This window comes from Diutina rugosa (assembly GCF_008704595.1).
Source record: "Diutina rugosa strain CBS 613 chromosome Unknown scaffold16_size293850, whole genome shotgun sequence".
Lineage (NCBI taxonomy): Eukaryota > Fungi > Ascomycota > Pichiomycetes > Serinales > Debaryomycetaceae > Diutina > Diutina rugosa.
In genome coordinates this window covers 190974-217856 of record NW_022995069.1, presented here as the reverse complement: position 1 = coordinate 217856, position 26883 = coordinate 190974, and the positions used below count along the sequence as shown (strand labels likewise).

Below are 26883 nucleotides of genomic sequence, written 5' to 3'. Positions count from 1 at the left end.
ACTCTTGCCGCGACGACAATTTATATGATTTTGAGAATGCTGAGACTCGAACCGTGTTAATACGGCGCTACCATATCCCATGTACAGGTTGAGTGGGCGAGCGCGCGAACCAATCACTGGCCACTGGTTTGAAAAAAACCCCAGCATAGAGACCTTATGACCTCGCCTGTCCTCCCCTTCACCGAGGCCAATTCCAAGCGTGTGGCCCTGTTGTTCCGCCAAGCGCTCAGAACTGCGTTCGACACGTCGCTCAAGTTCGACGCCTACCGCGACAAGACTATCGAGATCCGTCGGGCTTTCGACGCCAACAAACATATTTCCGACGCCGAGGAGTTGGACGAAGTGTTCAGAAAGGGCGAAGCCAAGCTCAAGGAATGGAAGCACCCCGACCCTTATATCCCTGCTTCTAGACCTGGCGGGACCAAGTACCAAAGAAACATCCCTGTGGCCCGGGGTCCCCTTGTTCCTGGTCCGTGGTAGCCGGTTTGTTGTCAGCCAGGTTCAGCTGATATAGACCATTGCATATAATAGACGAGAATTACGACCGTTGTTCAAAAAAGATTGGTGAACGTTTGCCTTCGAGACTGGTTGGGAGGTTCATCTACAGTAGTTAATAATTCCTGGAAAATAAATTGCTGACAAGTCCTGAGTCACAGTAGTACGACTATCTAAAGTGTTAAACACTGATAGAAATGTGTTATTGGTTTGGTTAGCTTAATGTGGAATTGGTGATATTTGAACCAACGATGTTCAAGATATGTGAATTTCCGAAATTTTTGTTGAAATTTGCAAACAAACATCAATCCCACTAATACGATAAGCTGAAGTAGGTTAGAATTTACATTCGGCAATAGCAGTAGCACAATTGTTTGAATGATCGGTGCTATCAATATCTTAATTTCACTACCTGTTCTAGAAAAAAAAATTTACGAAATGGTTCAGACCATCATGATAATGTGAGCTCCTGATAAACACATAATAGAGTGTTAAATGTAATTCGAGTTTAATTCATTCTTTGACGGGAATCCCCACTCTCAATATGTGAACAATTTCATGGTAGCGCCGCACGATCGCACTCATCGCAAGAGCGCGATGAGGTCGGTTGCAGTATAAGCACCATGCCCCGTTCGAAGCGATCAAAACTTGTGACATTGGCCCAAACCGACAAGAAGGGGAAGGAAAACAAGGAGCGGATTTTCGACGATGTCCGCAGTGCCCTTGACACTTACCGCTACGTGTGGGTCCTCCAGCTCGATGACGTTCGGACCCCCGTCCTTCAAGAAATTCGTCAGGCCTGGACTGGTTCCAAGTTGATTATGGGCAAGCGCAGAGTGTTACAGAAAGCCCTTGGTGACACCGTCGAAGAGGAGTACAAGGACAACTTGCTGCAACTCGCCAAAGAGTGTGACAAGGGTTTGCCCGGTCTTTTGTTCACCAACGAAGACGCCGACACCGTCAAGGAATACTTCGACACTTACGTCAAGGCCGACTACCTGCGGGCCAAGTCGCAAGCTCCCCTCGACTTCACCATCCCCAGTGGCATCGTCTACTCCCGTGGTGGCCAAATCCCCGCTGAAGATGACGTGCCCATGGCCCACTCGTTGGAAGAGACTCTCCGTAATAAGTTCAAGATCCCCACCAAGATGAAGCAAGGTAAGATCACCATCGCTGAGCCTTACCACGTGTGTCTGAAGGGCGATGTCTTGGACGTTCGTCAAGCGCTTATCTTGAAGCAATTCGGGATCGCCGCCGACGAGTTCAAGGTGGGGATGGTCGCTTGGTACGACGGTGAATCGAACGAAGTCACCAAGATTGAATAAGCTATGATGACGGTTTTGTATAGGACGCTAGATTTTTATTCCATATGGTATAGCATGCATAATTAAGGACACGAGAAACCGTATGCTCAGTTCACCGAGTGATGTATGGTATTCTTCACTGAAGCGCTTCAGCAACCTCTAAGTTTTCGTTTCAAATGATCAATACTCTTGTTTACCATACTTTAGCGTATGTTTTTTCTTGCCCGTAGTCGTCCCACGTTAGGGAGTGCGGCGAACGCGACTACGTGTACCGCTACGTGTAACGTCAATCACCCTGAGAAAATGGAAGCAATAAACGTGATTGAGTTCCCGATCACCCTCCCCAACCAGGAAAGGGTGGACAAATTGACGAAGATGCTCACCATTTGTGGGGCGATTGTCAGTCTTGGTGCCGGCATCATCACCAACAATCTCCTCGTATTGTGCATCGCCTTTGCCGTCCTGTTCTTGATCACAGTGATTGCAGTGGCGCCGTCGTGGCCCATGTACAAGGGCAAAAACCTCAAGTGGCTCGAAGTGAAGTACTGATTGCGTTTTACGTTTCCATATTTAGTTTATTATACATTACTAGTATTGCCAACCGTACGTGGCTGAAAGCCGGTTCAAAAGGTGTTGCTTCGCCGTCAACGTCTCCTTGGCACTATTTGCTCCCCGTGTGTTACCTCGGGCCTCAATCACACGACTAGGGATTGGTTCAAGAAGAGTGTCGTCATCGGGATGACAGAAGTAGACAATCGAGTACCGGTCCTGACCGGTTCTCTGCACAGATTCGGGGAACTTAACACGATGGATAGTCAGTCGTAAGTACCCTGCCGTCCAGTACGATAGTTGGTCGCCAACGTTTACAATAATTGGTGGAGCTTCATCGTCGTTATCGGCATCAATAAATGGCACCGCTTGCCATTTCTTAGACACGGGACTGTAGATTTCCAACCCTTCTTGGTTCTTTTGTTGAAACAAAAGTGTAATTGACCCATAGTCTGTATGAGCTCCAGCACGAATCTGTTCGCTAGGATTTAACAGTTGTTGGCCAGGGTAATGAAGGAACCGAAACACCAGACCCAGAGGTTTGTCCTTGGCGTACTTTGAGTCAAAATAGGCGGCTCCACCGGCAGATTCATCAATTTCTAGTCCCACAGCGAAGGCCCGATGAATAGTCATAGCTAGATCCTGAAGCTTGGTGACTGCAGACTCCAATTTGTGCTTCCCCTCAATATCGGGAATGTTCAATGGGTCCATGTTAAGCGTTTCCTTTGGGTCTGGCGTCGCGTTCAGCGCTAATGATTCCACCCCGTATTGATAACCAAAGTTGGACTTATCCATCGCCAACTTGTCCTTTTGCTCTCTTTCTTGAGCAAAGAATTGCTTGGACACATCAAACAAAGCTGCTACCTCTTCAGCGTTAAAGCCGTGGCCTTTGACAAAGAGAAACCCTTGCGAAGAGGCTGCTTGCACGAGCTGAGACGCCGTCGCTGCGTCCTCTAGCGATACGTCAATGACTTCAAGTGGATTGGAACTCATTGAGAAAAATGAGGTGAGACAGCGATTGGCCGTACGTTGATAACCTCCTGCAATGGGTGCAGCCGTGGGATGCCCGGTGGATGCACCGACGGCTTCCCCGTGGGGGCGATGGATACGTCAAATCGTGATGACTTGTGAATCGAACAGTTTGAATATAATTCAACAATTCAATTTCATGTAGGAATCGGGTTTATTATTGACATGTTACTTGTTTCTGGTGTGGTAGGTCTTTCCTACAACTTCTTCAAGCTACGTCTAGTCACGCGCTTATCACGAGGACAGTGAAGTCACAATCGGCTTTTGTCCACACCAACTGTACACACCAAGCCACACAAGTTGTCAAAAATCCTTTATCACAAGCGTAAAATGGCTTTAAGCAACGAGATAAGTGACACTACTTAAAGTTGCAATCGTCTTCACGTTGTGCCATAGTAAGAATAAATCATATGATTCGCAAAATTACGATAGATACGAAACCATTTCAGTCTCATGCCAATATCACATTCCTGTGAAAGCAGGACGTTGCCTTTATTTCTCGACCTGCGTTTATTGTCTTGCCTTTCGTTATGTTTGCTCAATGAATCAAACAAGATTTTCAGTGCGAGAGACAAAATCATACTCACTTTAACATGAGCCGTGTCGAGCTGATAGTGCTGAAGTCGGCCCAGACCCCGCTGGTCATTGACGAGTATTTGCAATGGGCCAAGTACAAAATTGAACCGATAGTCGAGCAGTACAAGCTGGTGACGGTCGAGCAAGTGGTGGATGAGTTCAAGCAGTTGAAGGTGACCACAAACACGGTTGGCATTAGTATTGCCACGATTGTGTTGGTGATGATAATTGGTAAGGTGCTCGGTCTGGCAGCCCCGGCGGCGGCCAAGGAGAAGCCCAAGAAGAAGAAAAAGCGGGAGCTGAAGGCCAAAATGGCTAATCGCCAAATTCAGGCGGTTTTGGATTTTGTCGAGCTGGTGTATGTGCCCCAAATCGACGAGTACATCTTGAACTACAAGGAATTGAGCGACGAAGATGTCAGCTACAAATACAACTACTTTGAGGAGATGTTGCTTAAAGAGTTGATGAAATTAGATGAGATCGACGTCATCGGTAACGACGTGTTGCGCGAGAATCGCCGTAAAGTTATCAAATTCATCCAAGACCATCAAAGACGTCTTGACAAGTTTAAACGTGAGGTAGGATTCCAATAATAATTTAGATTCGATGAAACGACGCGCGTGTAGCTAGCGTGTAGCTAGAGAACGTCAAGTCGCACCAACACCGACACCCATCGCCATGTATAGGACTCCCATCACGGGTCATAAATCACAAAAATTATGGCTGAAACCGCATAAAAAGCTCAACAGATTCGTTGGCCTTTATTCAGCTCTTCGCAAGCTCTATCGGTTGTATAAGACGCTACCCCGGGACGAAAAAGCGAAGGTGCTTCGCTATCGCCATCTCATCTTATTACGGTACTTCCGACCCACAAAGCAATTGCAGTGGAATGGTAAGATCGACAGCACGACCAAATATGAACCTACCGATGAAACTATGCGTGTGGTCGTGGAGAACATCACGTATCCTGAACCGCCTGCTCCAGGTCAGGATTCTACAGCCAAACAAGAGCAAGCCCCGACAGCAGAATTGGTAAAGCAATATATCGACATCATGGAAGACATTCCTGAAGAAGACGAGGAGTGGGTGGATCCTTTGAATGAAGATTGGGATCTTATCCGTGTGGCTCTTTCGGAGTCCGCGTCGGTGCGTTTGTACATGAAAAGATGGGATCGAAAACGTCTACATTCTCTTGTGGGGGGCTACGAGATCATCTACCGAGACGAAAGCGTTTTATCAATTGATCGTCTCAATGCTACAACACTCTTATCATTGGTGCACTTAAGCATTATGCGAAAGGAGTGGAAAACAGCATACGTAGCATTTGCATTATTATCACGAATGTCACAGGTGGATTGGCGAAGACTATGGCCAATGGGGATGGAGATCCTACAACAACTTAAGATGCTGCTGGTTGAAGCTCAATATGCAAATTGGTTGGAACGTTTCATCGCCGGCTTGCGATTCGCCCAAAACAATTGCTTGACGGCGGATTCTTTGACGTGGGAGGGTTCATCAAAAAAATTGGTAGCAAGTTTCATCGTTGCACGCTTGTGGCGTCTTGTTCTCCATGGGAAATACTCTCAATGTCTTGATAAGCTCGAGTCATTGATGGTAACCGAACCGTATTTACTGAGTGGTGTTTGCTATTGTATCAGAGCGACAGCACTCATTGGTAAATGTGCATCTACTCTTGACCCAGACGCAGCTGAGAGTATGATTGAGTTGATCGAACGCGACATTAAGGAAGCAAGAAGATATGACTATTATATTCCACCGGAGTTTTTTGCAGAACAACTTCGAAACTTGTCAATCGTCAATGTCGAGTTGGTCAATCGAGTACAAGCTGCAGTTAGTCTGCCTGACCTTGATTCCGAAGCTGAAATTATTGGTGACACTACTGCGGACGGCCAGATTCTCGAAGAACGCCGAAATCAACAGGACTTTGACATTGAGGATTGGAGCATCATTGCCGACGATGACGAAACCCCAGTGGTCGAACCTACAAATGATGATATCGTAGGCGACGATGGTGGTAATGAAGGTTGGGGTGACATCCCTGACGATGAAGACGATGAAAACGAAATTGTAGCGGGCTCTACCAATTTCGACGATGAATGGGGTAATATTGAAGATGATAATGAGAGTGCAGACGAACATGGCGGTGAACGTGACCAAGAAGCTCAGCACGGTACTCAAAATGATGAATGGGGTGACATTGAAGACGACGAAGAGGCTGAGGATATCGCTCCTAATGACGATGATGGTTGGGGAGACATTCCTGATGATGATAGTGATGGTGATTGAAGAAGATCGCATCGAAGTTTCAGCTACCTCATATTAAAATTTACCAATTAGCGTTCATTATTCATTCTTAATACAATAGCTAATACTACCTAAAGTTTCAAGCAAATTCGTTCTTCCAGGCTGCTTCGTGACGAGGAGTCTAGAAGATCTTGCGCCATATCCTCGTAACTCATGTAGCTACCAGCACCTGGAGGTCGCACATCAAAAGGAGGAGCCATGGGGTTATCGATAGAGGGGCCCGACATTGGATTGAGGCCCATCATCCGGTGAGGGCCTCGGGAAAACATCATAAACTGGATTTGTTTGCGCAAAGAGTTGATCACCATACGCTGAAGGTTGAGGTCTTCCCGCATCATGAATGAATCATTCATGATATTTGACATCATCAGCTCCTGCTCGCTTTGACGTTGCTTACTTATGAATGGCAATATTTTCTCGTTGACTTCGTATTTGAGCCGGTCAAGTTCGAAGTTCACACAAAGTAATTGCTGGTCAGTTGCAGATGACTTCTCCAGCAGAATAGTTTCAAGGTTTTCGGCGTAACCCAAGTTGGTGATTTTCCCCTGTATTATCAGGTCTAGTATTTTGTTGATTTGTTTTTGGAGGAATTGATTTTCAGTAGCGAGGCCACTCACTTGGTCGGAGAGTTTTTGATAAACCGGCATGAATTGGAAAAGAGGACAATTTTCCAAATGGATTTCGAGCAGGGTCTCGTTACCCCCCATCCATTTGCACCCGAGATCGCGCGCCAGGCAAGTAATGTGGCCGACGTGTGAACAGTTCTCTCTGTGCTTCTCCAAATTCTTCTGAGCAATACAGTCGTTCAAACATAAGTCACAAGTTTTGTAGTTGAAAAGGCACTCGGTTTCGAGGTGTGTGTTTTCAGTAATTTTGCAGACTTGCTTCTTACAGAATTTGCAGGTGTATAGTTTGTGAGCACATTCTGAAGATTTGCCAAGATACTGCCGCTCCACAAGCCGTGGACATTTCACAGGATTGCCTTCGTCGTCGACTTCATCGTGCCTTATCCCGTGGCACACCACACCCGTGTGGTTGCAGTCAAAGTCGAGATGGTGTTCGAGCTCCCAACGGCTTCCATTCCATTCACAGCCTCTGGTTTGGTTAAGACAATACACCTTGAGGTCATCAACCAAGTTTGTTATGAGTAATGGCGTAGGAAATAATTGATTGATGTTGGTGGCGTCTAATGGTGTGCGATCGAGGGGACAACTTCCCCGGGTAACATTGCCGTCCTTGGCCATTTTGAAGCATTCTTGGATGCACTCTTTACAGAAGGTGTGTCCACAAATGGTGGTGAGCGGTTCGATAAACGGTTGCTGGCATATAGGGCAATTCAAGTGGTCGGTGGGCAGTTTGTATTTGAGGTTGCGGTACTCGATTTTCGCGTCCAAGTTGTAGCCCGACTCCGGGGCGAGTTCGACGGTGTCGTCGTATGCTGGGATGGGCGAGTCCGGCGCCTCAGGAGTGGTTGGCGGCGAGCTCATGGCGTATGGCAACGATACGGTAGCGGCTAACGAAGAGTGGGGGTGGGGGCGTGCAACCGGTGCTTATCTACAGGACTAAAAATTGCCGGATCATGTGACGCAATCCGAATGACATTAAAGAACAATATTTACACGTTAGGAGGGAGGAGTAAAGCGGCGACGACGTTGGGCCGCTCTGTGGCGAGGAGGTCGTAGAGCGCCGCTGCTCGCGAACTGTCGGCAACCTCGATTTGCATCCCCAACAGCAGGAGGTAGCGGCGGTTGGCAGGACTCAACATCCGGCTTTTAGCGCCCACCCCGACGACGATAAGCTCGGGTTTGGGGTGGATCTTCTCTAGCACTGAAAGCACCAGTGTCTCGTCAAACTCAACTACTACACCGTCGATCTTGTAGCCGCCATCTTTGAGGTTCACCTCGAAAGTCTCTGTCATCAAGAACAACGCCCCGATGACGTCGCCCTCTTTATTAGGACTTTTAATCAAGATGTTATTGGCAAGGTGGAACCCAAATGGGCGCACGCTTTCGATATAATTGATGGGCTTTTCCGAAAACATGAGGATATCGTTTTTCTTAAACAAGTCGGCGGGGTTCAGTGACAGCTCCCCTTTGGTGGGTGGGGTGAAGAGCTGTTTGTTGTTCATCTGCTTCTTGCCACCGAACAAATTGGCTCGTGTGGCGGTGCCGCCTAGCCGACGGACGATGGAACGATTCATGGGGTTAGCGTGGAGGGGGTGTGTAGGGAGACGATCAAAAGGAGCAAAGATCAAGTGCGACTAGGTTGACGCCAATTTAATTGTGGCGACAGGGGGAAAGAAATAAATGGCTTATGCTTATATTAGTACGTCGTTAATCATCTATCAATAATGTTACAGTCGTTAAAATCATCAGCGGGGGTCGTCTCGCACCTGGGTGTACCACACGCGCGATGGCTCCAAGCTGCGGAGGCCGTACACGGTGTGCAGAGGCACTTTGAACGTGCACCCCGGGGTCACCAAAAACGTGACGTCGGCCACGGTGACCTCGACGCGTCCGTCGAGCACGACGAAGTACAGGTAGGCTTCCCCCAGGTCGCGGGGAGGTTTAATCCCCGAAATCTTCATCATCCCACAGGCACTCTTGTTATCGTGTTCCCAGTAACTGTGGAGACACACGTCATCGTTGATCTGACGTTTGCGTCCCTCCAGAGCACAATATGCAATCGGTTGGGGCTCGCCGGGGATATATATTGGGGCCAGCAACAACTTAATCTCGCCGGTACCGTGGGTGGGGGGTGCGGCATCGGGGAGAAGCGTCGTCTCAAGTCCCATTCCCAGCATCGACCGGAGCGAATCTTGCTGATTATTAGCCAGTCTAGGTTTACTTGTCAATGTTGGTGCTGTCTGGGAGGAAGTGCGCTTGCGGGGAGGAGGTGCTTGGGTCGGAGGAGGCTCGTATATGAGGATTTCGTCATCGTCGTCGTCGTCATCTAGTCGAACAAACAACCCTCCCTGTGGAGGGTTGGCTCTTCCACGGAATTTGAGGTTCTCAATGTGGACAGCGCTGCCTAGTCGTTTGGCGCCGATATTGCTGGCGGGGGCGTCGTTCCTTTCTATAGGGAGGGGAGACCGTAGCGGACTATTTTCGTCGCCACGTATCGGCAACGACGCCAGGCTGATGATGGGGGAAAGCTTGGAGTACTCGTCGTGGTCGTTATCGTTGTCGAAGTTGATTTTGCGAGCGATGGTGGTGAAATGCGCTGGATCGTAGTTGTTCAGCTTGGTTGACTCATGTCCCAGAGACACTGCCGCTGGCTTTGGTATAGGTTTCTGTATGGGTAGGCTCGGGGGAGTCGCTTGAGGGCCCGGGGGCGGCGCGGTGGACTCGGCATCGCCAGCGGGGGACAGCGGCGGCTGGGGGAGACGGACACGTTTGCGGGGGCGTCCGCTCTTCAGAGACAGCGTGATCAGCGCCTCTGCCTGGGCGAAGAACTCGTCCAAGTCCTCCATGTGATGGCTGTCCCGCTGCACGTTGCCTGGGAGAACGGCGCCCCTCCTAGTCCTTCCGCGTACTCCAAGAACCAGGCGAGACATGTCACGGGTAGCGTCTCGGCGGGCTGTTAACAGTATCAGCAGGATGTCGGGGTGGTTGGTGGCCTGGGATGGGAGATGGGCTTCGAAGACGAAACGTGACGTTTGTTTTTTTTTATATATTTTTAAATGCGCGTCACGCTAAACAGTCATGTCAAGCCGTCACGGACTCCCGAAGCGGAACGGTAACCCGGCAATCTCGGGAAGTTCGTTATTGCTGCCATATTTTAGGGAGGGATCAACTATGGTTTTTAGTGGAGATTTTTAAATGGTTAGCCGAGGGTGACAATGGCGTAGGGGGCGGAAGCGGTGGGGTTATCGGCGAATGCACACGCACTCCCCTTCCACGAGTCGGCTTGGGTGGCAACGTGCCTCGTATATGTGCACTAAAACGCGAAGAGATCATCGATAGAGATTACCGACACACACTATGGGTGGCGGAACGAGTTTGTCAACCACATTATGGATAATTTTTGGGGGAATATACTGATTGAGAAAGCGGGGTGGTGGTGGTGGGTGACGTACGCTGTATGTCCACGCCATGCTCGATGTTTCCATGCCGAATTCGGTTGCAGAATCTATAGACCCTTACAGAAACATAGAGTCCGAAATACCTACATCACAAAGACGAGAGGGGGTTATTTTTGCCCTACACATTGACATCCAAAATTACATAATTACCTAGAGCATCTCAAACGCGTCACTGGCCGCTGGGTCGCCGCCGCGGAGGGTATAGGTCACCACCAGACCGTCGGAGTAAATGAGGTAGGCCAAGAAGGTTGGACAAAGCGAGTCAACGGTGCGGTTGCGTACAGTGAGACCAGCAAGCGTACGGCATCCGCTGGAGGCGAGAGCCAGCATGAAGTGGGTGGTGGGGACGACGGTCTCGGGGCGAAGACCGTACACTCCACGATACTGGCACATTCTCACCACCTGGACGAGCCCATGCTGAGTAGCAACAAGACAGCACAGGAGCTCAGGGATAGAGACGTAGAGCAGGAGCCGGTCGGTGAACAGATGACTCTCAAACCCTCTTATGGACGCGGGGTTCAAAAGCTGGGGGATGTAATGGTTGCAGTAAAGATGAGACTGATTGAAAAGACCAGTCAGCGCCTTAGCGGTGGTAACGAGAAAGCTATAACTCGCATAGGGCAGTGGCGGCTCCAATATGTGCTGAGCCATGAGTTTGTGAAGGCATCGGTACTGCCCGTCCGTGTGAGGGAAGTTGACACGGCGCCCCCGACAATAGCGCGGGCTGCGGTAGCTTTGGAAGATCAGCGCCGGTCCCAACAGGTCAGTTTCCCAAGCGTTGAATTCGCTGTCGATGAGTTTCAGCTCTTCAACTATTTTCGCTTCGGTGATAGGGTCAGGCGATTCACCATATACTTCAGTGATGGAGTTCACTTTGACGAAGTGCCGTGATTCCACCAGCATTACTCCCCAAACATGGTCATCAAGATGGACTCGGGCAATGAGTTGAGGATGGTCAAAGATTACACGGGATAGCGCGCCCCTGGGTGGTTCGCCCACTGGCTCCCCCAAGACCGACAGAGCATCTTGTTGCATAGTTCCATCGACATAATACACGGGGGTCGGATCCCATTGTGGTTGAGGACCCTCGGCCACGATGAAGTTAAACTCAAATTGTACCACTTCCTTAGATATCAGACCACAAGCCACTTTGACGCGGTGGAAACCATCACTAGTAATCTCTGGAGCACCGCAAAATGCCACTGAGGGAATGTTGTGACCCAATTGATATGAACGACAATGGCTAAATTGTTGGTCAGCACGAGAATAATACAAGAGCTTTAAGCTGCGTGAGTTATCACTGACAACCATTAAATCGTGCTTTTTTCCAAATTTGTCGCTGTATGACACCACGTCAACCCCCCAACACGAACTGTCGGTTTTGCAGGTATAGTCAGCTTTGATGCTTTTGTGTTTCGCTCGCATGCTATCAACAATTGTAGACACGTTATACATGTACACGTTGGCATCATCCATGCACCCTACCACCACTGGCGATCCGTTGAAATCAGGAAATGCTCGAATGTAATTGAATGTATGAGGATAGGTTTGCCATGTAGACACCAACGAGTCCATGGTAGTCGTAAACCGCGGTCTCGTTTCGAGTTGATGGCCTTCACGATGAGGCATGTGGTTTATAGCGCTGAACTCGTGGATGTGAAGGGCTGAGTTCACCGCTACCACTAGATAGTCGGTGTCATCGACGGTGATGGTGCACGCAAGATTATTCTTATACTTGCACAACGCGGGCACTTCCAATTGGTTAGCCGAGACCAAATTGACTATCAAGTGGCCTGTAGGTGGTGGTTTGATCGGTACCAGGGATAGCTGTTGCCAGAACTCATCAGAGTAATTCAATTGTGGGTTAGGGGTGAGGTTGATGCGATCGTCAATATCGTCGTCGTCGTGGTCCTCTTCGTCCAGCGAAGAGAGCCACATTCTCATCACCATGGCAAACGCACGGTGCGGTTGGGAGGCTGGTTCGGCAGCATCGTCGACGTCTTCAGTCGAGGAACTGCGTGGCGGTTCGGGAGTTGTAGTGGTCTGAGCGACGTAGTGGACGTTATGGTCACTGGATATCACATGCTTTATCAAGGGGGGTATTTGATGAAATGGAGAAAACATTGAGTCAATATCAGTAGCGGTCAGAAACTGGTATAGATCATCGATTTCAGGCTCGCCCCACTGGTAGTCGGTTTCATCGAGCGAGTCTTCGTCGCTGACGTCATTGCCGTTGGTCTGGATGTGTAGTATCGACGACGCTGGCCGGTGGTGGTGGCGGACGATGCCACGGGCCCGTAGGAGCCCCACGAACCGTCGTTCGAGCTCGACCTCCATGGCGGTGTGCGGGATTGACGACGACGACGATGCGGACGGCGAGGCAGTGGCGGGCACGGTGAGGTGTAGCGGAAGGAACGGATGTCGGAAAATAGTGTCGGTGTTGCCTGGTAAGGGACGGCGATGGCGGAGATCACTGAGGTTTGCGATTAGGGCTCATGTGGGACGAGCGCGATGTTAGTTATTTTATGGAACAGCCAGGCAGTGGAAAGTGGGGAAGTAGATGTAGATGAACGTTATGTTCTGAAATGCAATTGGTCAACAATAGTCAAAGTAGTACGATTGTTTTGATTGGGATCATCAATTGGTTTCGTTTACATCCACAATTGATAAGATAATTTACTTGAAAGAATTTACCCTTATTTGATGACAATGATATTCACATCTCTTTCGAAATTGATTCGTGATTTTTCTAGTATAGTTATTCAACTGTGGCGTAAAGTACAAGTAGTTGGCGGTAGCGCGATCGCATCATGGTCCACGCCGACTACGCTAACATCACCGCTGCCCTGAGGGCAGAGGCGCTTGAACTGGTGGTCGAGCTGTATAAGGCGCTTGCTGAAGACACCGAATTTTACGTCGCCAACTTGGCTAATGCGCTGTCGCTTCTCTGGCACGCCTACCACTCATTAGGCGTCAAAGTGAACTGGGCCGGTTTCTACATCACTCGTGACGCTGATACGCTTTATTTGGGTCCGTTTCAAGGGAAAGTTGCTTGTCAAGTGATTAAGTTTGGCGTGGGGGTGTGTGGCACCGCTGCTCTGACTCAAACCACGCAATTGGTGCCTAATGTCCATGAGTTCCCTGGCCACATCGCTTGTGATAGCGAGACCAATTCGGAAATTGTTGTTCCCGTGGTGGTTGACGGTAAAACGGTGGCAGTGTTAGACATTGACTGTGAAACCCTAGAGGGTTTTACTGAAGAGGACCAGAAGTGGTTGGAACAGCTTGCCGCCGCCATCGCCACCAGTTGCAAGTTTTAGATATTAACATTGTAAGAAAAAGGGATAAATCGTGTAGCATGACTAGTGGTATACTAAATACACAGAGGTGACCACGGCAAGACTTTACCACAACTAAAACGCAGCCACGTCGACGCCAAACTTTTAGTGACGTCTAAGGTTCAGGGTGTAGAATGGGGATAATTATAACGTAGTGTTGTGTCCTCGTCATCTAGGGGACCATGGCGCGCCGCAGCTCTTCGCGGTGCAAGTTGTGGTACAACATCTCCTTGGCTTTACCCACAGCGGTGTGCAGCCCCGAGATGGTGAACGTGCGCTCGTTTTTGCCCTCTTCCTCGTCGCTGATGCCGATGACCGCCCCCAGCACCTTGCGGACCCCCTGGATGCGCAGCCCGTTCTTGCCGATGAGGGCGCCGACAAAGTCGTTGGGGAACAGCAACGTGAGCTTGGTCGCCGTCGGCCCCAGCGGCAGCAGCGCCGACGCCAGCGATGGTGTCAGCGACAGCGGTTTCAGCAGCATCAGCGGCGGTTGCAGTGGCAGCAGCGCGTCGTCGTTGCGGCCGGCCAGGCCCCGCGGTTCGTAGTAATTAGTGCCGACCATCAGCGAGAAGTCTTCGATGAGGCAGCGGGCGATGACGCGGATGGCGCTGTGGAGGGCGTCGGTGGTCCCCTGGAGCTCGACGAGCCGCTCGTTGGAGTTGGGCAAAAACAGCTTCGACGCGATCATCAGCACGTCGTACTTCTGCTGGATCTGCTGGATGCGGGCGCCCTTGGCGCCGATCAACGTCCCCATCTGCTTGTGGGGGACAAGCAACCGCAACGTGGTGGTTTCGCCGTCAATGTTGGGGGTCGCCGACAACTGTTTGAGCGGGAAGAACGCGTACTCGGGCTGGGTGGCGCCCTGGGCGCCCAAGTTGACCAATGTCTGCGCGAACAACGAGAGCGCTTTGGCGGCGTCGTCAAGTGTGCCCAGCACCGTCAAGATGCGCTCGTGGGAGCCCGGCTGCAACTTGGAGATGCCGGCGCGGGTGTTGGTCTGGTTGCGGATGGAGTCGATGACCAGGCCGTGCTGGCCGATAAGGCAGCCTGCCTCTTTGGCACTCACCAACACGCGGAACACGATGAGCGCCAGCGACAGGGCGGTGTCGTCGACCAGCGGGAGCAGGGTCAGCGGCGTGGCCACGGCGGCGGGCGACCCGGACTCGGGGGACGGGTACAGCGGTGCCTCCAGGGCGACGGGCGCGGGGTCGCCAGCGGCGTCGCCGGTGAACTTGGTGTCGAACAACGATTCAGTCATTAAGGGAAAGGAGTGGGTGTGGGAGTCGTTGTGGCGCGGGTAGTGGGTGGGGCACTAAGGGAGCGTGGATGGCGGTGGCTTGCGGGAGGGCGGCGGGCAAAGGGAGTGGTGGACTAGTGGCGGGTGGTGATGGGGGAGAAAAAAGACGCAGCAATCAAGGGGGCGAGGGGCAGCGCCACCACGGCCGAAGAGCAGTTAGCGATCGGCGCCAGCGCCAGGCGACGCCGGGATGTCGTCGCCGGGGGACATTGGGGCCGTGATTGCTAGCAATTGTGTGGTTAAGATGAGGGTCGAGCCAGACGTTCGCGCCCCGTGCGCCGCGGCGATGGTGTTCGCGGTGGCCCCCGCCATGGCGTGCGATGGTGATGCCCGGAGCTAGCTAGCGACACGTCGCCGCCAGGGGTGCTGGCGATACGAAATCACGGCTACCAGTGGCGGTGGGGGAGCCCTCGTACGGTGATTGGCTCCACTAGTGGTAGCAATCAGTCTAGGCAATTAAGAAAAAGTAGTAGTCTTTTGGAAATAGTGGGGAGTCGAGCTAGTGAACTGGCACCCAGCTAGTGACACCTCCGTGCCAATATTGTGAATTATTTCAACAATTGCGGTTGCGAACGAAAAATAATGAGGGAACATTGTCGTCGGCGATTGACAGTTTACGAGGTCGGTGTAAAAATAAATAGCGATAAGATGGACATTTGGCTTGCTCATCACTAGTGCAAACACGGCTGTCGGAAAGTGACAGAGAGAGAGAACGCCGTACTGGCTTTAGTGCCCCTAACTATGCTTGAAGGGGCTGAATAAATTACGATGGGGAGGGGCCAGTGGACATGACGAAAGGCGATGACGTGTACACACTGGTAACTAAAATTGGAAATCTTGGCGATAGCTAAAAGTTTAAAGTTGTCTTGGTTGAAGGTTATCAGCCGCTGGGGGGGCAAAAAGAAGTGATTCCGCCCGGGCTCGATCCGGGGACCTCATCCGTGTTAAGGATGCGCCATAACCAACTAGACTACGGAACCGTTCTTGGTTTACGATACCTATATGTGAGTGGAATGAGGCAGGGAGAATTGCCATATCCCGCTAAACTCCCGACTTTTATACTTTGAGCTTATCCGGCGTGTTCCAGTATATTCTACGACGTCACATTTGTTGGTTAATCGTTGTATTCGTATTCATTATTTAGACCATGACGCCTACTAAGCGACCGTCATCCTGCTGTTGCACGATATATTCGCAAGTACGGCTGAAAATGCGCTTCAGAATATGGAAAAGGACGGCCTCCGTGTCAGCATTAGCTGAGTTCAACTTGTCCGCCTCTAACTCAGTGATGTTAGTGCGAATAAGCAGCAACAAACCGTTGATGTACGGCACATCCACCGGCGCCCCATACAACGCAAAAATGATACTGCGGTTCAAAATCTCAATGAACAACTTGAGCAGCAAGTAAGGGTCCATGCACGAGTCAGCCACCCGCAAACTCTTTTGCAAACATTCCAACACCCGCTTACCGTCTTGGAAAAGCTCACCCTCAAAACCGTAATCATCTGTCCACCACCACAAATGGGCACTGGTGTAGATTGCTCGACACTGATCCTGTTTGCGCAAAAGACGCAGCCCGTAATGGGTAACTTTGGCGGCTAGCTCGACGTAGGCGTCCTTGTCGTAGCTACGCTTAATGCCGACTGAATTTACCAACGCAATGACCAGCATATACAGCGCCAGCGACCCACCCAAGGCATCATGAGGAGATGCACTGGCGTAGTAGTTGTCCGTCAGCCCCATTGAGAGTTGTTCTTCGTACAATACCAACGCCTGATTGATGTACTCAAAGCTAGCGTCACTGAAGCCAACATTATCGGCCACGGTGGCGGCATGCAAATACAATTGAAGGATCTCGTACAGTCGCTCAGGGTGAGCCATGTACAACTCATTTAAAACCACCAGCACTTGCTTAAACTGATTTTTGAGCGTGGCGATATGGGTGGGGCTTCTTCTCTTTTGAGGTACCCGTTTAAGAGCAAACCCAAACACCTGTAAGTGATACAATATAGTTTCAACTAATGTCGGGTAGGTGAACACAATGTTCTGTTTCAGTTTGTTGAGCCACATACGACGGGTATATTGCAAAGCACTTACGGTGTCGATGGGAGTTCCCGGCGGTTTGATCAAGTGGAGAATCTTGCACAATTGCTCCTGAGTGTCCAAGAACGATTGAGGAATATCCTGGTCATTGATCTTGACGGTGGTGGTTAAGCCAAGATCAACCGACGTAGTTTGCTCTGGCTGTTCGCAGATGAGAACGCTGAGATATTGAAACACACCATCTATCTCCTCAGTACTTTGAAAGGGTGCCTCAACGGTCAATAATCGAGAAATGATGGCGTGGGCCACGCGACGTTGTCCAGGAATATCCAATTGATCAAATAAGGTACGCTGGTATTGAGAGTTCTTGAGATCAGCGGGGCTTTGCATAAATGCAAGTGGTGCCACCAAAATATCCACCAGCTGACCGGCTTCCAAGTGCTTGCCAGAGAACTCATAGACTTTGGCCATGTTTTCACGGTGTTGTTCATGGTCAACATCGAAGGCAAGCAGAATTTGGATGATGGCTGCAAGGAATTGCAGATGCTCGGAAGCGGGCATTTCTGGATCCAGCTCAAAAAGCTGAAGGTAGAAGTCCCAGAAGACTGCGAATAGTTGTGACAGAAGATCATCAGTAAGAGAGAGTTGCGCAAGAGATGCTGAAAGATCGCCTTTCGGAGAAGCCGCAGCATCTTGGTCTTTTTGACTATCCGTCACCTGACTTTGTTGATCAGTTTTGTCTTTATCCAGTTCTGAATCATCCACATTAGGCTTGGTATCTTCGTTAGGCTTAGGAGCTTCATCCTTAGCACTAGATTCTTCAACCTTCGCTTCATTCTCCAGCGCATTAGGTTTGTCATTGGCTTCATCTGTGTCAGTGGCCTTTGCTTCAGCTCCGTCATGAGTCTTATGATCTTTATCGGCATTAGAGGTGGTCTTATCCTCCGCTTTCACCTCAGTATGGTCGTCGGATTTGTCTTCCTTCTCCTCTGATTTTTTGTCGTCTTTCTCCTCAGACTTAACCTCTTCAGTACTTTCCCCTGGAGTCTCATTCTCTTGAGTCTCCTTGTCTTGGGTCTCTTTCTGTTTCTTTTCGTCTTTTTGAGACTCTTTCTTTGCATCCTCTGAAGTCTCTTCTTCTTTAGTCTCATTCTCTTGAGCGGTGAGTTCTTCTTCCTCTTCGCGTTGTTTCTTTTCGGCCTTATCCTGTTGGTATTTGACAAAGCGAGCCACCAATCCATTGACTAACTCACTCTTATTTAGGTTGGGGTGGACTTGTAACATCACCGCCAAAAACCCATCCAACGTAGCAAAGTGGAACTCCTCAGGGAATATTTGAATCAACACATCTATGAGGTAAGTTTGAGCAAGCACATCACGACAGGCGACAATCTGTTGAGTGATGATGGGGAACACTCTATCGCGATAGTACCCAATCGCCAGGTACAGATCACCTTGGTACTCGTCAATCACTTGTGATATACGCACCAATTGCGACCCCACAAGAATCTTAAGCTCATTACGTTCACGGATACGCTGTTCACGTTCGCTGGAGTGCCCCTGATGTTGTAAGCGAACCCAGAGCTTGTTCATCTCAATGAAGTTGCTGACGAGAAAGTCAATGGTGGCACGGAACTCTTCGTCAGTGGAAATGGGTAACAAGTTCTTAGTCCTCTGACTCAAGTAGTAGCGCAAAAAAAGACCACGAATAGGGTGTTGTACGCCTTTACACATCTCAATCAAGTCCTTCATCAAGTCAGTGACGGGGGCTTTCGGCTGTTGCATGTAAGTCGTCCCCACCACCATCATCAAGTAAAGGCGGGGAATGATGTTGGCTGCGTACTGGACCAATTCGTACAACGAGTCTAAAAACGGACGCTGGTGGTTACCCAGTGGCTGCGACGCCAAATAGGAGCTGACAATCTCCAATTGATCGAACGCCGCCATGTAGATTTCGTAGTACTGCTTGGGGGTCACCAGCAGCGTCCGGAGCTCATTGAGGAAGTTGGACACGTGTTTGAGCGCCTGCATCAAGTTGCCATCGGCTAGACACTGCTGCATCAACAGCAGCTGCTGGTGGATGCCATTGAGGGCGCTAGCCACTTTATCGGCCATGTGCGACAGTGGACGGTGGTGGTGGTGATTTGGGTGCGGTGCGCCTGTGAGGTGGCAACAGTGGTAGTCTGAGTTGAGGGAGAACAGAGCTGAGAAGAGGTCAAGCATACGAGTAGAGTTAATGTTTCAACTGGCTGTGGTTAGGTAGATCATATTTAGAGTAGCGTCTGTTTGGCAGAGTAGTTTGTCGTTTTGGTAGTGTGCGTGAGAGTAAGTCCATAATTGTAGTATATATATGGAGAGCTATGTCCCCAAAGCGGTAACGTAAGGGGAGACGAAGCAAAGCCTTCTATTTACAGAATGATGACGCTGGAGGTTGGTGGATCAACGGTTGCGAGCTTAGTGGGGTAAACGAAGGAGACACGACACCCGTCCATGTGATTTTTCTCGATGGGTAAATTAAGACTTGCGCCGGCGACTGGTCGGTTGCAGGGGGAACTACGACTATGTAAAGACTATCTGGGCTGAAAAAAGGCTAATTCATGTCGTTGTCTATAAATGTGAACAGCGCACAATGAAACCTACACTGAAAGCTAACTATAGAGGAAACTCATCAGGCTCAAAAACTCAAAAACACTTGAAACACGTTGATGCCATGTGTCTGACGTCGGTGTCGTGAGTGTCATAAACGTCCAGGGGAACGTGTCAACTTCACATGACAATCTGACGCCCTCTCGATCGATAAACGTCAGTGGGTCGCCGAAAATATAAGGTTAGCCCGTCGCCTAAGAATATCGTATGATGCCAACCAGACAGACAATGACAAACACCGACTTTAAATTTACGCCGTGGCAAGGGTAAACAAACAATAACACCGCTAACTAAAAGATGAGCCTATCACACCACGCTTGTGACTTTGGAGAATGTTAATCAGTGGTGACGATCGTCGCCAGCGTCGGGTGCGTCTAGGGAGTACAGATCACCACAGTACAATTACCCGAGTAGCCGGGCCCGCATTTCAGAATAACCCCTAGTGGCCCATTGATGCACATCGCACCCACGCAGAATGGCGGTGCATTCCTTACCTTAGCCGCGGCAAGGCGGACGTGGTGACCAGGCATGAATTCGAGGAACATATACAAACACTGAGGGGCCGGGGTAAGGTTTTTGTGTGATGTTTGCCACTACAGTGTTGGCTGGGAGTTTTACGTGGCGTAATGATGTAATTAGCCTTTAACCGCATTCGGTTGCCAGGTGACAGCCGGACCTATTGAAACGATGCGCGCCGTCCCCGGGCTCGCAACGCGAAGGAATGCCGCTGGCTGCCTTTGCGAAGGGCCACACTAGGGGGGGAAGAAGTGTGACCTCGAGAGGCGCAAATATGGAGACAAAGCAAAAAAACGCCTTTCTCCGGTTGGAAGCCAGTTGATAGAGAACGGAGACAGAACCCCGGGAAACGGGCGCGAATAACTTCCTATTCGGCTGAGGGTTGGACGCTGCAGGTATCAGGGGCGATGGTGTTTATGTGGTAGAGGGAATACGCGGGCACCCCACAGGCACCTATCCCCGGGGTCGAATGGCCCAACGGCCAACGGCGATACCAACGGTTACCTCAAAGACACCGTTTTATCGGCGGGTAGGCCCCTGTACGGGGGGCGTAAGATCACTGCTAATCGTGTCTGCTTAGAGGGTGTGGGTGTCGGCGTTGGCGACGCCAGGCTAACTCCGGTGGCTGGGGAAGGACATCTTCTATTTTTTTTTTTGCTCGTCGTCGACAGCTTCCACCAACGTGCCAACCAGCAGACATCATCGTATGATCCGCACCGAGCACAGCGTGGAAGCAGCAGGAATTACGTTGAGGCCTGCGGATGTCGTTACCAGACTACTAAGACGACATACGTCGATTCTATACATCCAGATACTTCTAATATGGGTATAGTCCGTGTAGTCTGTATGGTCTGTAAGGTGTGTAGTCCGGGTAGTCTGTGTGCCTCCATGCCTTGTTGGGGATAGTGTCGGGTGGATCAAGCCACCCACCCACCGCCTCGGCACGGTGTGTACCGGATACCCACCAAGTTAACAAACCAGCGCGACCCCGTTGAGGTCCAGGTGAACGAGCCCACGGCAATTGCCGAGGCCGTCATTCAGTACCAGAGCCAACGTTTCCCTACTAAACGTTTTCTCACGGCAGCTCCGCTTAGTTAAGCAGACCCACGTTAGGGGGTTTAATTGGGGATCAAACGCCCACGTCCGACGACACTGCCTCGCTTACTGTCGGGCGACGACGGGTCGCTAGCGCAAGTGGCGTCACGCCCGTGGCCCTCCCTATGCCCCCCTCCCCCTCGGCACCCGTCCCAGCGTGATCACACCTCCACCACCTCCCCCAGGATCCCTGTGGTCGAAGGGCACCGGCATTAGACCGTACGCATGCCCACAAACCGAAACGAATCAGCCCGAGACGAGTAATAGTACTAGGCCTTAACAACTACCAACGGCGAAGAAACAAATAATACTTTCCAGCCTTAGTCGTAGAATGCCAATTGTTAAATATTTATCATACCGTTGTTTTGTTGTTCCGTTATTATCTCAGTTGTTATGTCCTCCGCAGTGGGTGGAGCCTCCCCGGACCCGATTTTTTAGCCCGTGATGCTGGGGGGGTTTATTATTTGCCAACCTAATTTAGCCATCCGCCCACCGCAGAGAATATTTTTTCCCCTCCCAGTGGCAGGGCAGCGACCCTCGCCGGGCGCACGCTTTAGCTCGCTCACCTCGCACACCATTTGTTGACCACCTGACCAGCGCCCACCGCCCCACCGGGATGAACTATCCACACAGCCATATGTACTACCACGCGCCGCCGCCGCCGTCGCTGGCGCCGCCGGCCCACCACCAGGGGATGACGCCGCCGCCGCGAGGCCTCCCCGGCCACCCCGGCGCCCCGCCGGCACCGGCGCCCCCGTCGGCGCTCGTGCCCCCCATGGCGCCCCAGTTTGCCCCCAGAGGCTCCGTGGGAGCGTCGCCGGCACCGCCCCTGATGCCAGGAGTGCCGTCAATCGCCCCGGGACCGCCAGCGCCGATGGCGCCGGCCCAGTTGGCGCCGCCGCCGGGCCAACCGCTAACCCACCCTGGCCAACCTCAATCAGGAGCGGTGGCGCCTCAGGCGCAAGGCCAGCACTCCACGCGCCGGGGGCCGTGGCTGCCGCTAGAGGATAAAAAGCTTTTGGACTTGATCGCGATGTTCGGCGCCACCAACTGGGTCCGGATCCTGAACTCGTTGCTGACCCGTACTCCCAAGCAGTGCCGCGAGCGCTACCACCAGAATTTGAAGCCGCTGCTTAACCGGCTGCCAATTACCGCTGAAGAAGGGGAGTTGATCGAGGTTTTGGTGGCTAAATACGGGAAGAAGTGGGCGGAGATCCTGCGCCATTTGAACGGGCGCCTGGACAACGCCATCAAGAACTGGTGGAACGGCGGCGCCAACCGCCGCCGCCGCGCCCTGCAGAAGAAAGACGACGACGACGGCGACGCCGCCTCGATTAAATCAGAGTCTACGGGTACCTATATCAAGCGTGAGCTGTCAGGCAGTCTCGGCGGCCTCGACGGCGGCGCTGTCAACGGTGCCGAGGCGCTGGCGACGCTGACGGCGTCTACGGCTGTCGGCGCCACTGCCCCCACTAAGCTCCCGACGCCGTCGCAGTACCCCCAGGTGCCCCAGCTCCCGCAGATACTGTTCAACACGCTGATGTTCGGCAAAACCCTGGAGCAGGCGCTGGCGCTGCCCCATAAGCCGGCGCTGGCGCCGCCGCGGCTGGCGCTGTTTGACGTCGGCCGCGCCGAGACCAACGCCATCACGTTGCCGCCGATCCTGGCGACGAACAAGCGGCGCCTCCTTGAGGACCTGGTGGGCCGCCGCCACTCGTCGGTGCTGGCGCACTTGTACCACCACGGCGCCGGTCCCGTGCACCTGCAACTGCACCTGAATCTCCCCGTGCTCGCGGGCGGCCTGGCGCTGCCCCCGTACCACGGGCTGCCGCTCCTTTTGCTGACCCAGGCGCTGCGCAACAACCTGGTGCTGCACTTTGAGTTGCTCAACCCGCTGACGCTGGCGCTGCTGCGGCGCCTGCTGTACGCGCCCGACTTGTTCCCCAACCCGCTCAAAGACGTGCAAATCGCCGCCGCCAACCTCGCCAGCCTCAGCGGCAGTCTGCACAAGGGGCATCACGGGCTGGTCCTGCTGGTGGCGCTGGTGCCGCCGATGGCGACGCCGCTGGCACACAAGCGCAACTTGCTGCAGACGCTGAGCTACAACTCGCCGCTGATGACGCCCAACACGCGGTTCCTGGTGTCGAGCGCGGCGCTGGGACCGCCCCCCACCAGCGCCATGGACGTCGACACCGTTGACGGCGCCCACGAGAGCGCTAACGAGAGCGCTAACGAGAGTAACGCTGACGGTAACGCCGACGGCGATAATATCGACTCCCGCAAACGCCGCAGCCACGACGACGGCGAGGATAAGATGAGTATGCGCAACTTGTTGCTGTAGCCCTCTCGGTCTGGAATCGGGGGGCTACGCCAGGAAGCCGGAGCTGAAACTACAATAATGATTGGCATAATAGCATGGAAGCCGCCCGGGGATGGCTCTAGCCGATTTTGTATAGTACACCTTTGGTCTTTACATAGGTCATTGATTAAACATATCTCTAGCGCTGCTATAACTCCGCTTCCCCACACGTTTCAGTATCGTATGAGGCCGCAGCGGAGATTATCCACCGGCAGCGTACTTGGAATCTTGCAGAATCAGTGCCAGCCACTAACGCTATCCCAAAAAGTCAAGGGCTACATCCCTCCGGGTCGATCTGACTGCTTCCAGACACTGGCACCGCCTCGGCTAATGGCTGCATTGCCACAACCATCTTGCAGAACAATCAGATGTGTCTTGACCCTTCCAGCCAGCAAATTATGGCATATATTGCTGCCTATCTCCCCACTACCAATTGAGTGACGCCACTAACCCCGGGTGATCCTCGGCGCATGGCGTGCTGCCCGCCACTGTTTTTGGCGTCTCGCGACTGCTGGTTATCACCGCTCGCTCGGAAACAGGCGTAAAGCCCACAATGGAGCAACAGGTGTCAGGGTACCATGACCAGCGATCACAAAAGTAAAAATTATCCGAATGGGTTTCACCCCCAGGGACCCACACTGGTAAGCTCCACATTGTTGGTGTACGGGACAATTGATCCCCACTAACGGCTGGTGGCATCCACGATTGCGGTGAGGGGGAAGTAAGGGGTTTGGCTAAAGGCAATTGCCCTGGCAGCTACAAACTCAAACGGGTCTCGATTAGGCCTACCCTGATATTACTCTATTTAGTCGTGCATTTCTCGTGGTGGTCACTCGGAGCAACCCCATACATGCCGGGGGGCGGAATTGGTCAGGTATTTTGCCGTACCCCATACCATTTGGAGCGAGGGTGCGCCTGGTGTCTTGCGAATGATCGGTTAGCACTTCTGGAGCCAGGGCTCATATTTCTTGGAGAGTTCATATTCGGTTAGAGGCACTGGGGCCCAAACGCCATCGTGACCGACAAAATAGCTAACTCGATGATGATATTAGACGGGTTCAGATTTGCTTTAGCAGGCAAAGGTAATCATTATCTCACACTTAAAGCTCGTCCTGGTACTCTTTTAAATCCTCGGGCTCGAAGATGACGCGCACCATGAGCGAGCACAGCGGGCACACCGCGATGTCCTCGCCGTCGAGCAAGTCGTCGATCAGCACGGCGAACCGGTCGCCGCAGGGGCACGGGTACTGGAACAACTGGGTGACGGGGTCGAAGGTGAAGTCCTCGATCTCGATCTCGTCGTAGATGGCTTCCAGCATGGCGGGGTGACGCTCGCGTGGGAAGTACTGAGAGTGTGTATGGAGAGGGGAGCGATGGCCTCCAGCGAGCCCCGAAAATTAAATAGACGGCCAGCGTGACGAGCCACCAGACAAAAGAAAGGTAGCCGAAGTAGGTGGAGTAAGTGGGTTATTTGGGCTTAATAAATTAACATGAGGTTAGATGTTAATGATAGAAAGAGAAGGGAGAGGCGTGATAGTTGGTTATAGTACAGTTGATGGTGGCAGTCTAGACTCTCCCCTAGTATTCTAGAAACCCACGCGGCGTCGCGGCGTCGATGCTATCGTTTAGGTAAATGTTCGCACTCTCATATCAGGTCACGTGGATTAGGGTTACTCGCGCGAGCGCACAGTGCGAACACCGACTTGTTCAAAAATTTTCACCGCAGACAGACTCCCTCACCGACACACCATGGGTATTTCCAGAGATTCGCGTCACAAGAGATCGGCCACCGGTGCCAAGAGAGCCCAATACCGTAAGAAGCGGAAGTTCGAATTGGGCCGTCAATCCGCCTCGACCAAGTTGGGCGCCAAGAGAGTCCACGCCGTCAGAACCAGAGGTGGTAACCAAAAGTTCAGAGCTTTGCGTGTTGAAGCCGGTAACTTCTCGTGGGCCTCGGAAGGTGTCGCCAGAAAGGCGAGAATCTCCTCGGTCGTCTACCACCCTTCGAACAACGAATTGGTCAGAACCAACACCTTGACCAAGTCGGCCATCGTCCAAATTGACGCCACCCCCTTCAAGCAATGGTTCGACAACCACTACGGTGTCGTCTTGGGTAAGGCCAAGGAAGGTGAAGAGCCCACCAAGAGATCGAAGAAGGTCGAAAGAAAGCTCGCCTCGAGATCGGGCGCCGCCAAGATCGAAGCTGGTGTTGAATCGCAATTCACCGCCGGTAAGTTGTACGCTTGCATTTCGTCGAGACCCGGTCAATCTGGTAGATGTGACGGGTACATTTTGGAAGGTGAAGAACTCGCCTTCTACGTCAGAAGAATGACTGCTAAGAAGTAAACCCGGGGGTGTAATATAGTGATAATAAAATTCGAAACGATACATCTTTTGTAAGCTCGAGTTAGCGTCTGGTTCGGTCACCGGTACCCTCCTTTTGATAGTGTTGATTATGATTTTCCTTCGCCATCGCAGGGCAATTTTTTTTTTTTTCATCATTAGGCTCACCTCACAAACCGTAACCGGAAAATCTTCGCGATATCATCGTGTGAGCGAAATTTCACTTACCGCACCTTAGCTGTTAAACGAAAACTATTATCACTTGATGTATCTTACGTAATAATTGTGAGTGCTAGGTATTCTGATTATTTTACTAGAAAAAAGAGTACTAGTCGTGATCAGTCGTCGCTTTCTTGACTGTTCAAATAGAGTATGCCTCCCAATCACTTTAAGTAATCGGATAGAGTAGTTCTCGAATATTATCAGGCTATAAACTCAAACAGGTATCTACAAGCACTACAACTAGACCCCGAACCGACAAGTAGTTTGGGGAGGGAGACCTATCAACCTCCCTTGAGGGTCTAAACTCGACCAAACAGTCGATCCAGTGCCATCAGATTTTTGCGAAGCAAACGCTTATCAGTCGACCGGGGCTAATCTGTCGTTGCGGAAAAATTGCCTTGCCTACCGCCCACAAGGGATGTGTAAAAAGGTGCACTATCTTCCCGCCTACGGGATGGTCGTGGAGTGTTACAGCGTAGAAGAGCACGAGTCAAGTCCAGCGAGGTCGCGCCCCAAGCCAATAATACTTTGAAGTTTATGGTAGCTGAAGGCGACCAAATAGAGCATTAACCAGCGATAAGCTTGTTGAAGCCCCTTCTACTGGGGCTATTAGTCGCCAACTCCGCCAATTGTAGCTTAAACCTCGTTTTTGTCACCTAGAT

At 51.6% G+C, this 26883-nt stretch overlaps 15 protein-coding genes across 15 annotated transcripts; 7 read left to right on the top strand and 8 right to left on the bottom strand. All coding sequences in view use genetic code 12, as the record gives it.

Moving 5' to 3' along the window:
• Window positions 1–156: 156 nt before the first annotated feature.
• DIURU_000469 (uncharacterized protein) lies at window positions 157–480 on the top strand (the record flags this gene model as incomplete). The annotated part of the gene is made up of 1 exon (XM_034157590.1): window positions 157–480. One exon carries the CDS (start codon window positions 157–159, stop codon window positions 478–480), a length of 324 nt encoding a protein of 107 aa, XP_034014788.1.
• Window positions 481–1118: 638 nt separating this feature from the next.
• On the top strand, window positions 1119–1820 carry MRT4 (Mrt4p; the record flags this gene model as incomplete). Its single annotated transcript, XM_034157579.1, has 1 exon — window positions 1119–1820. One exon carries the CDS (start codon window positions 1119–1121, stop codon window positions 1818–1820), a length of 702 nt encoding a protein of 233 aa, XP_034014787.1.
• A 567-nt stretch (window positions 1821–2387) lies between these two features.
• Window positions 2388–3341, bottom strand: DIURU_000467 (uncharacterized protein; the record flags this gene model as incomplete). The annotated part of the gene is made up of 1 exon (XM_034157568.1): window positions 2388–3341. The coding sequence occupies one exon, from the start codon at window positions 3339–3341 to the stop codon at window positions 2388–2390; it is 954 nt and encodes a 317-aa protein (XP_034014786.1).
• Window positions 3342–3970: 629 nt separating this feature from the next.
• On the top strand, window positions 3971–4546 carry SNL1 (Snl1p; the record flags this gene model as incomplete). The annotated part of the gene is made up of 1 exon (XM_034157557.1): window positions 3971–4546. One exon carries the CDS (start codon window positions 3971–3973, stop codon window positions 4544–4546), a length of 576 nt encoding a protein of 191 aa, XP_034014785.1.
• Window positions 4547–4631: 85 nt separating this feature from the next.
• On the top strand, window positions 4632–6260 carry RRN11 (Rrn11p; the record flags this gene model as incomplete). Its single annotated transcript, XM_034157546.1, has 1 exon — window positions 4632–6260. One exon carries the CDS (start codon window positions 4632–4634, stop codon window positions 6258–6260), a length of 1629 nt encoding a protein of 542 aa, XP_034014784.1.
• Window positions 6261–6349: 89 nt separating this feature from the next.
• On the bottom strand, window positions 6350–7765 carry DIURU_000464 (uncharacterized protein; the record flags this gene model as incomplete). Its single annotated transcript, XM_034157535.1, has 1 exon — window positions 6350–7765. One exon carries the CDS (start codon window positions 7763–7765, stop codon window positions 6350–6352), a length of 1416 nt encoding a protein of 471 aa, XP_034014783.1.
• A 128-nt stretch (window positions 7766–7893) lies between these two features.
• Window positions 7894–8478, bottom strand: DIURU_000463 (uncharacterized protein; the record flags this gene model as incomplete). Its single annotated transcript, XM_034157524.1, has 1 exon — window positions 7894–8478. The coding sequence occupies one exon, from the start codon at window positions 8476–8478 to the stop codon at window positions 7894–7896; it is 585 nt and encodes a 194-aa protein (XP_034014782.1).
• A 171-nt stretch (window positions 8479–8649) lies between these two features.
• MIF2 (Mif2p) lies at window positions 8650–9750 on the bottom strand (the record flags this gene model as incomplete). Its single annotated transcript, XM_034157513.1, has 1 exon — window positions 8650–9750. The coding sequence occupies one exon, from the start codon at window positions 9748–9750 to the stop codon at window positions 8650–8652; it is 1101 nt and encodes a 366-aa protein (XP_034014781.1).
• A 762-nt stretch (window positions 9751–10512) lies between these two features.
• Window positions 10513–12699, bottom strand: DIURU_000461 (uncharacterized protein; the record flags this gene model as incomplete). Its single annotated transcript, XM_034157502.1, has 1 exon — window positions 10513–12699. The coding sequence occupies one exon, from the start codon at window positions 12697–12699 to the stop codon at window positions 10513–10515; it is 2187 nt and encodes a 728-aa protein (XP_034014780.1).
• A 473-nt stretch (window positions 12700–13172) lies between these two features.
• On the top strand, window positions 13173–13682 carry DIURU_000460 (L-methionine (R)-S-oxide reductase; the record flags this gene model as incomplete). Its single annotated transcript, XM_034157491.1, has 1 exon — window positions 13173–13682. One exon carries the CDS (start codon window positions 13173–13175, stop codon window positions 13680–13682), a length of 510 nt encoding a protein of 169 aa, XP_034014779.1.
• A 190-nt stretch (window positions 13683–13872) lies between these two features.
• Window positions 13873–14958, bottom strand: DIURU_000459 (uncharacterized protein; the record flags this gene model as incomplete). The annotated part of the gene is made up of 1 exon (XM_034157479.1): window positions 13873–14958. One exon carries the CDS (start codon window positions 14956–14958, stop codon window positions 13873–13875), a length of 1086 nt encoding a protein of 361 aa, XP_034014778.1.
• A 1179-nt stretch (window positions 14959–16137) lies between these two features.
• VPS35 (retromer subunit) lies at window positions 16138–19155 on the bottom strand (the record flags this gene model as incomplete). Its single annotated transcript, XM_034157468.1, has 1 exon — window positions 16138–19155. One exon carries the CDS (start codon window positions 19153–19155, stop codon window positions 16138–16140), a length of 3018 nt encoding a protein of 1005 aa, XP_034014777.1.
• A 2917-nt stretch (window positions 19156–22072) lies between these two features.
• On the top strand, window positions 22073–23638 carry DIURU_000457 (uncharacterized protein; the record flags this gene model as incomplete). Its single annotated transcript, XM_034157457.1, has 1 exon — window positions 22073–23638. The coding sequence occupies one exon, from the start codon at window positions 22073–22075 to the stop codon at window positions 23636–23638; it is 1566 nt and encodes a 521-aa protein (XP_034014776.1).
• A 1118-nt stretch (window positions 23639–24756) lies between these two features.
• KTI11 (Kti11p) lies at window positions 24757–24975 on the bottom strand (the record flags this gene model as incomplete). Its single annotated transcript, XM_034157446.1, has 1 exon — window positions 24757–24975. The coding sequence occupies one exon, from the start codon at window positions 24973–24975 to the stop codon at window positions 24757–24759; it is 219 nt and encodes a 72-aa protein (XP_034014775.1).
• Window positions 24976–25405: 430 nt separating this feature from the next.
• RPS8A (40S ribosomal protein eS8) lies at window positions 25406–26002 on the top strand (the record flags this gene model as incomplete). The annotated part of the gene is made up of 1 exon (XM_034157435.1): window positions 25406–26002. The coding sequence occupies one exon, from the start codon at window positions 25406–25408 to the stop codon at window positions 26000–26002; it is 597 nt and encodes a 198-aa protein (XP_034014774.1).
• Window positions 26003–26883: the final 881 nt, after the last annotated feature.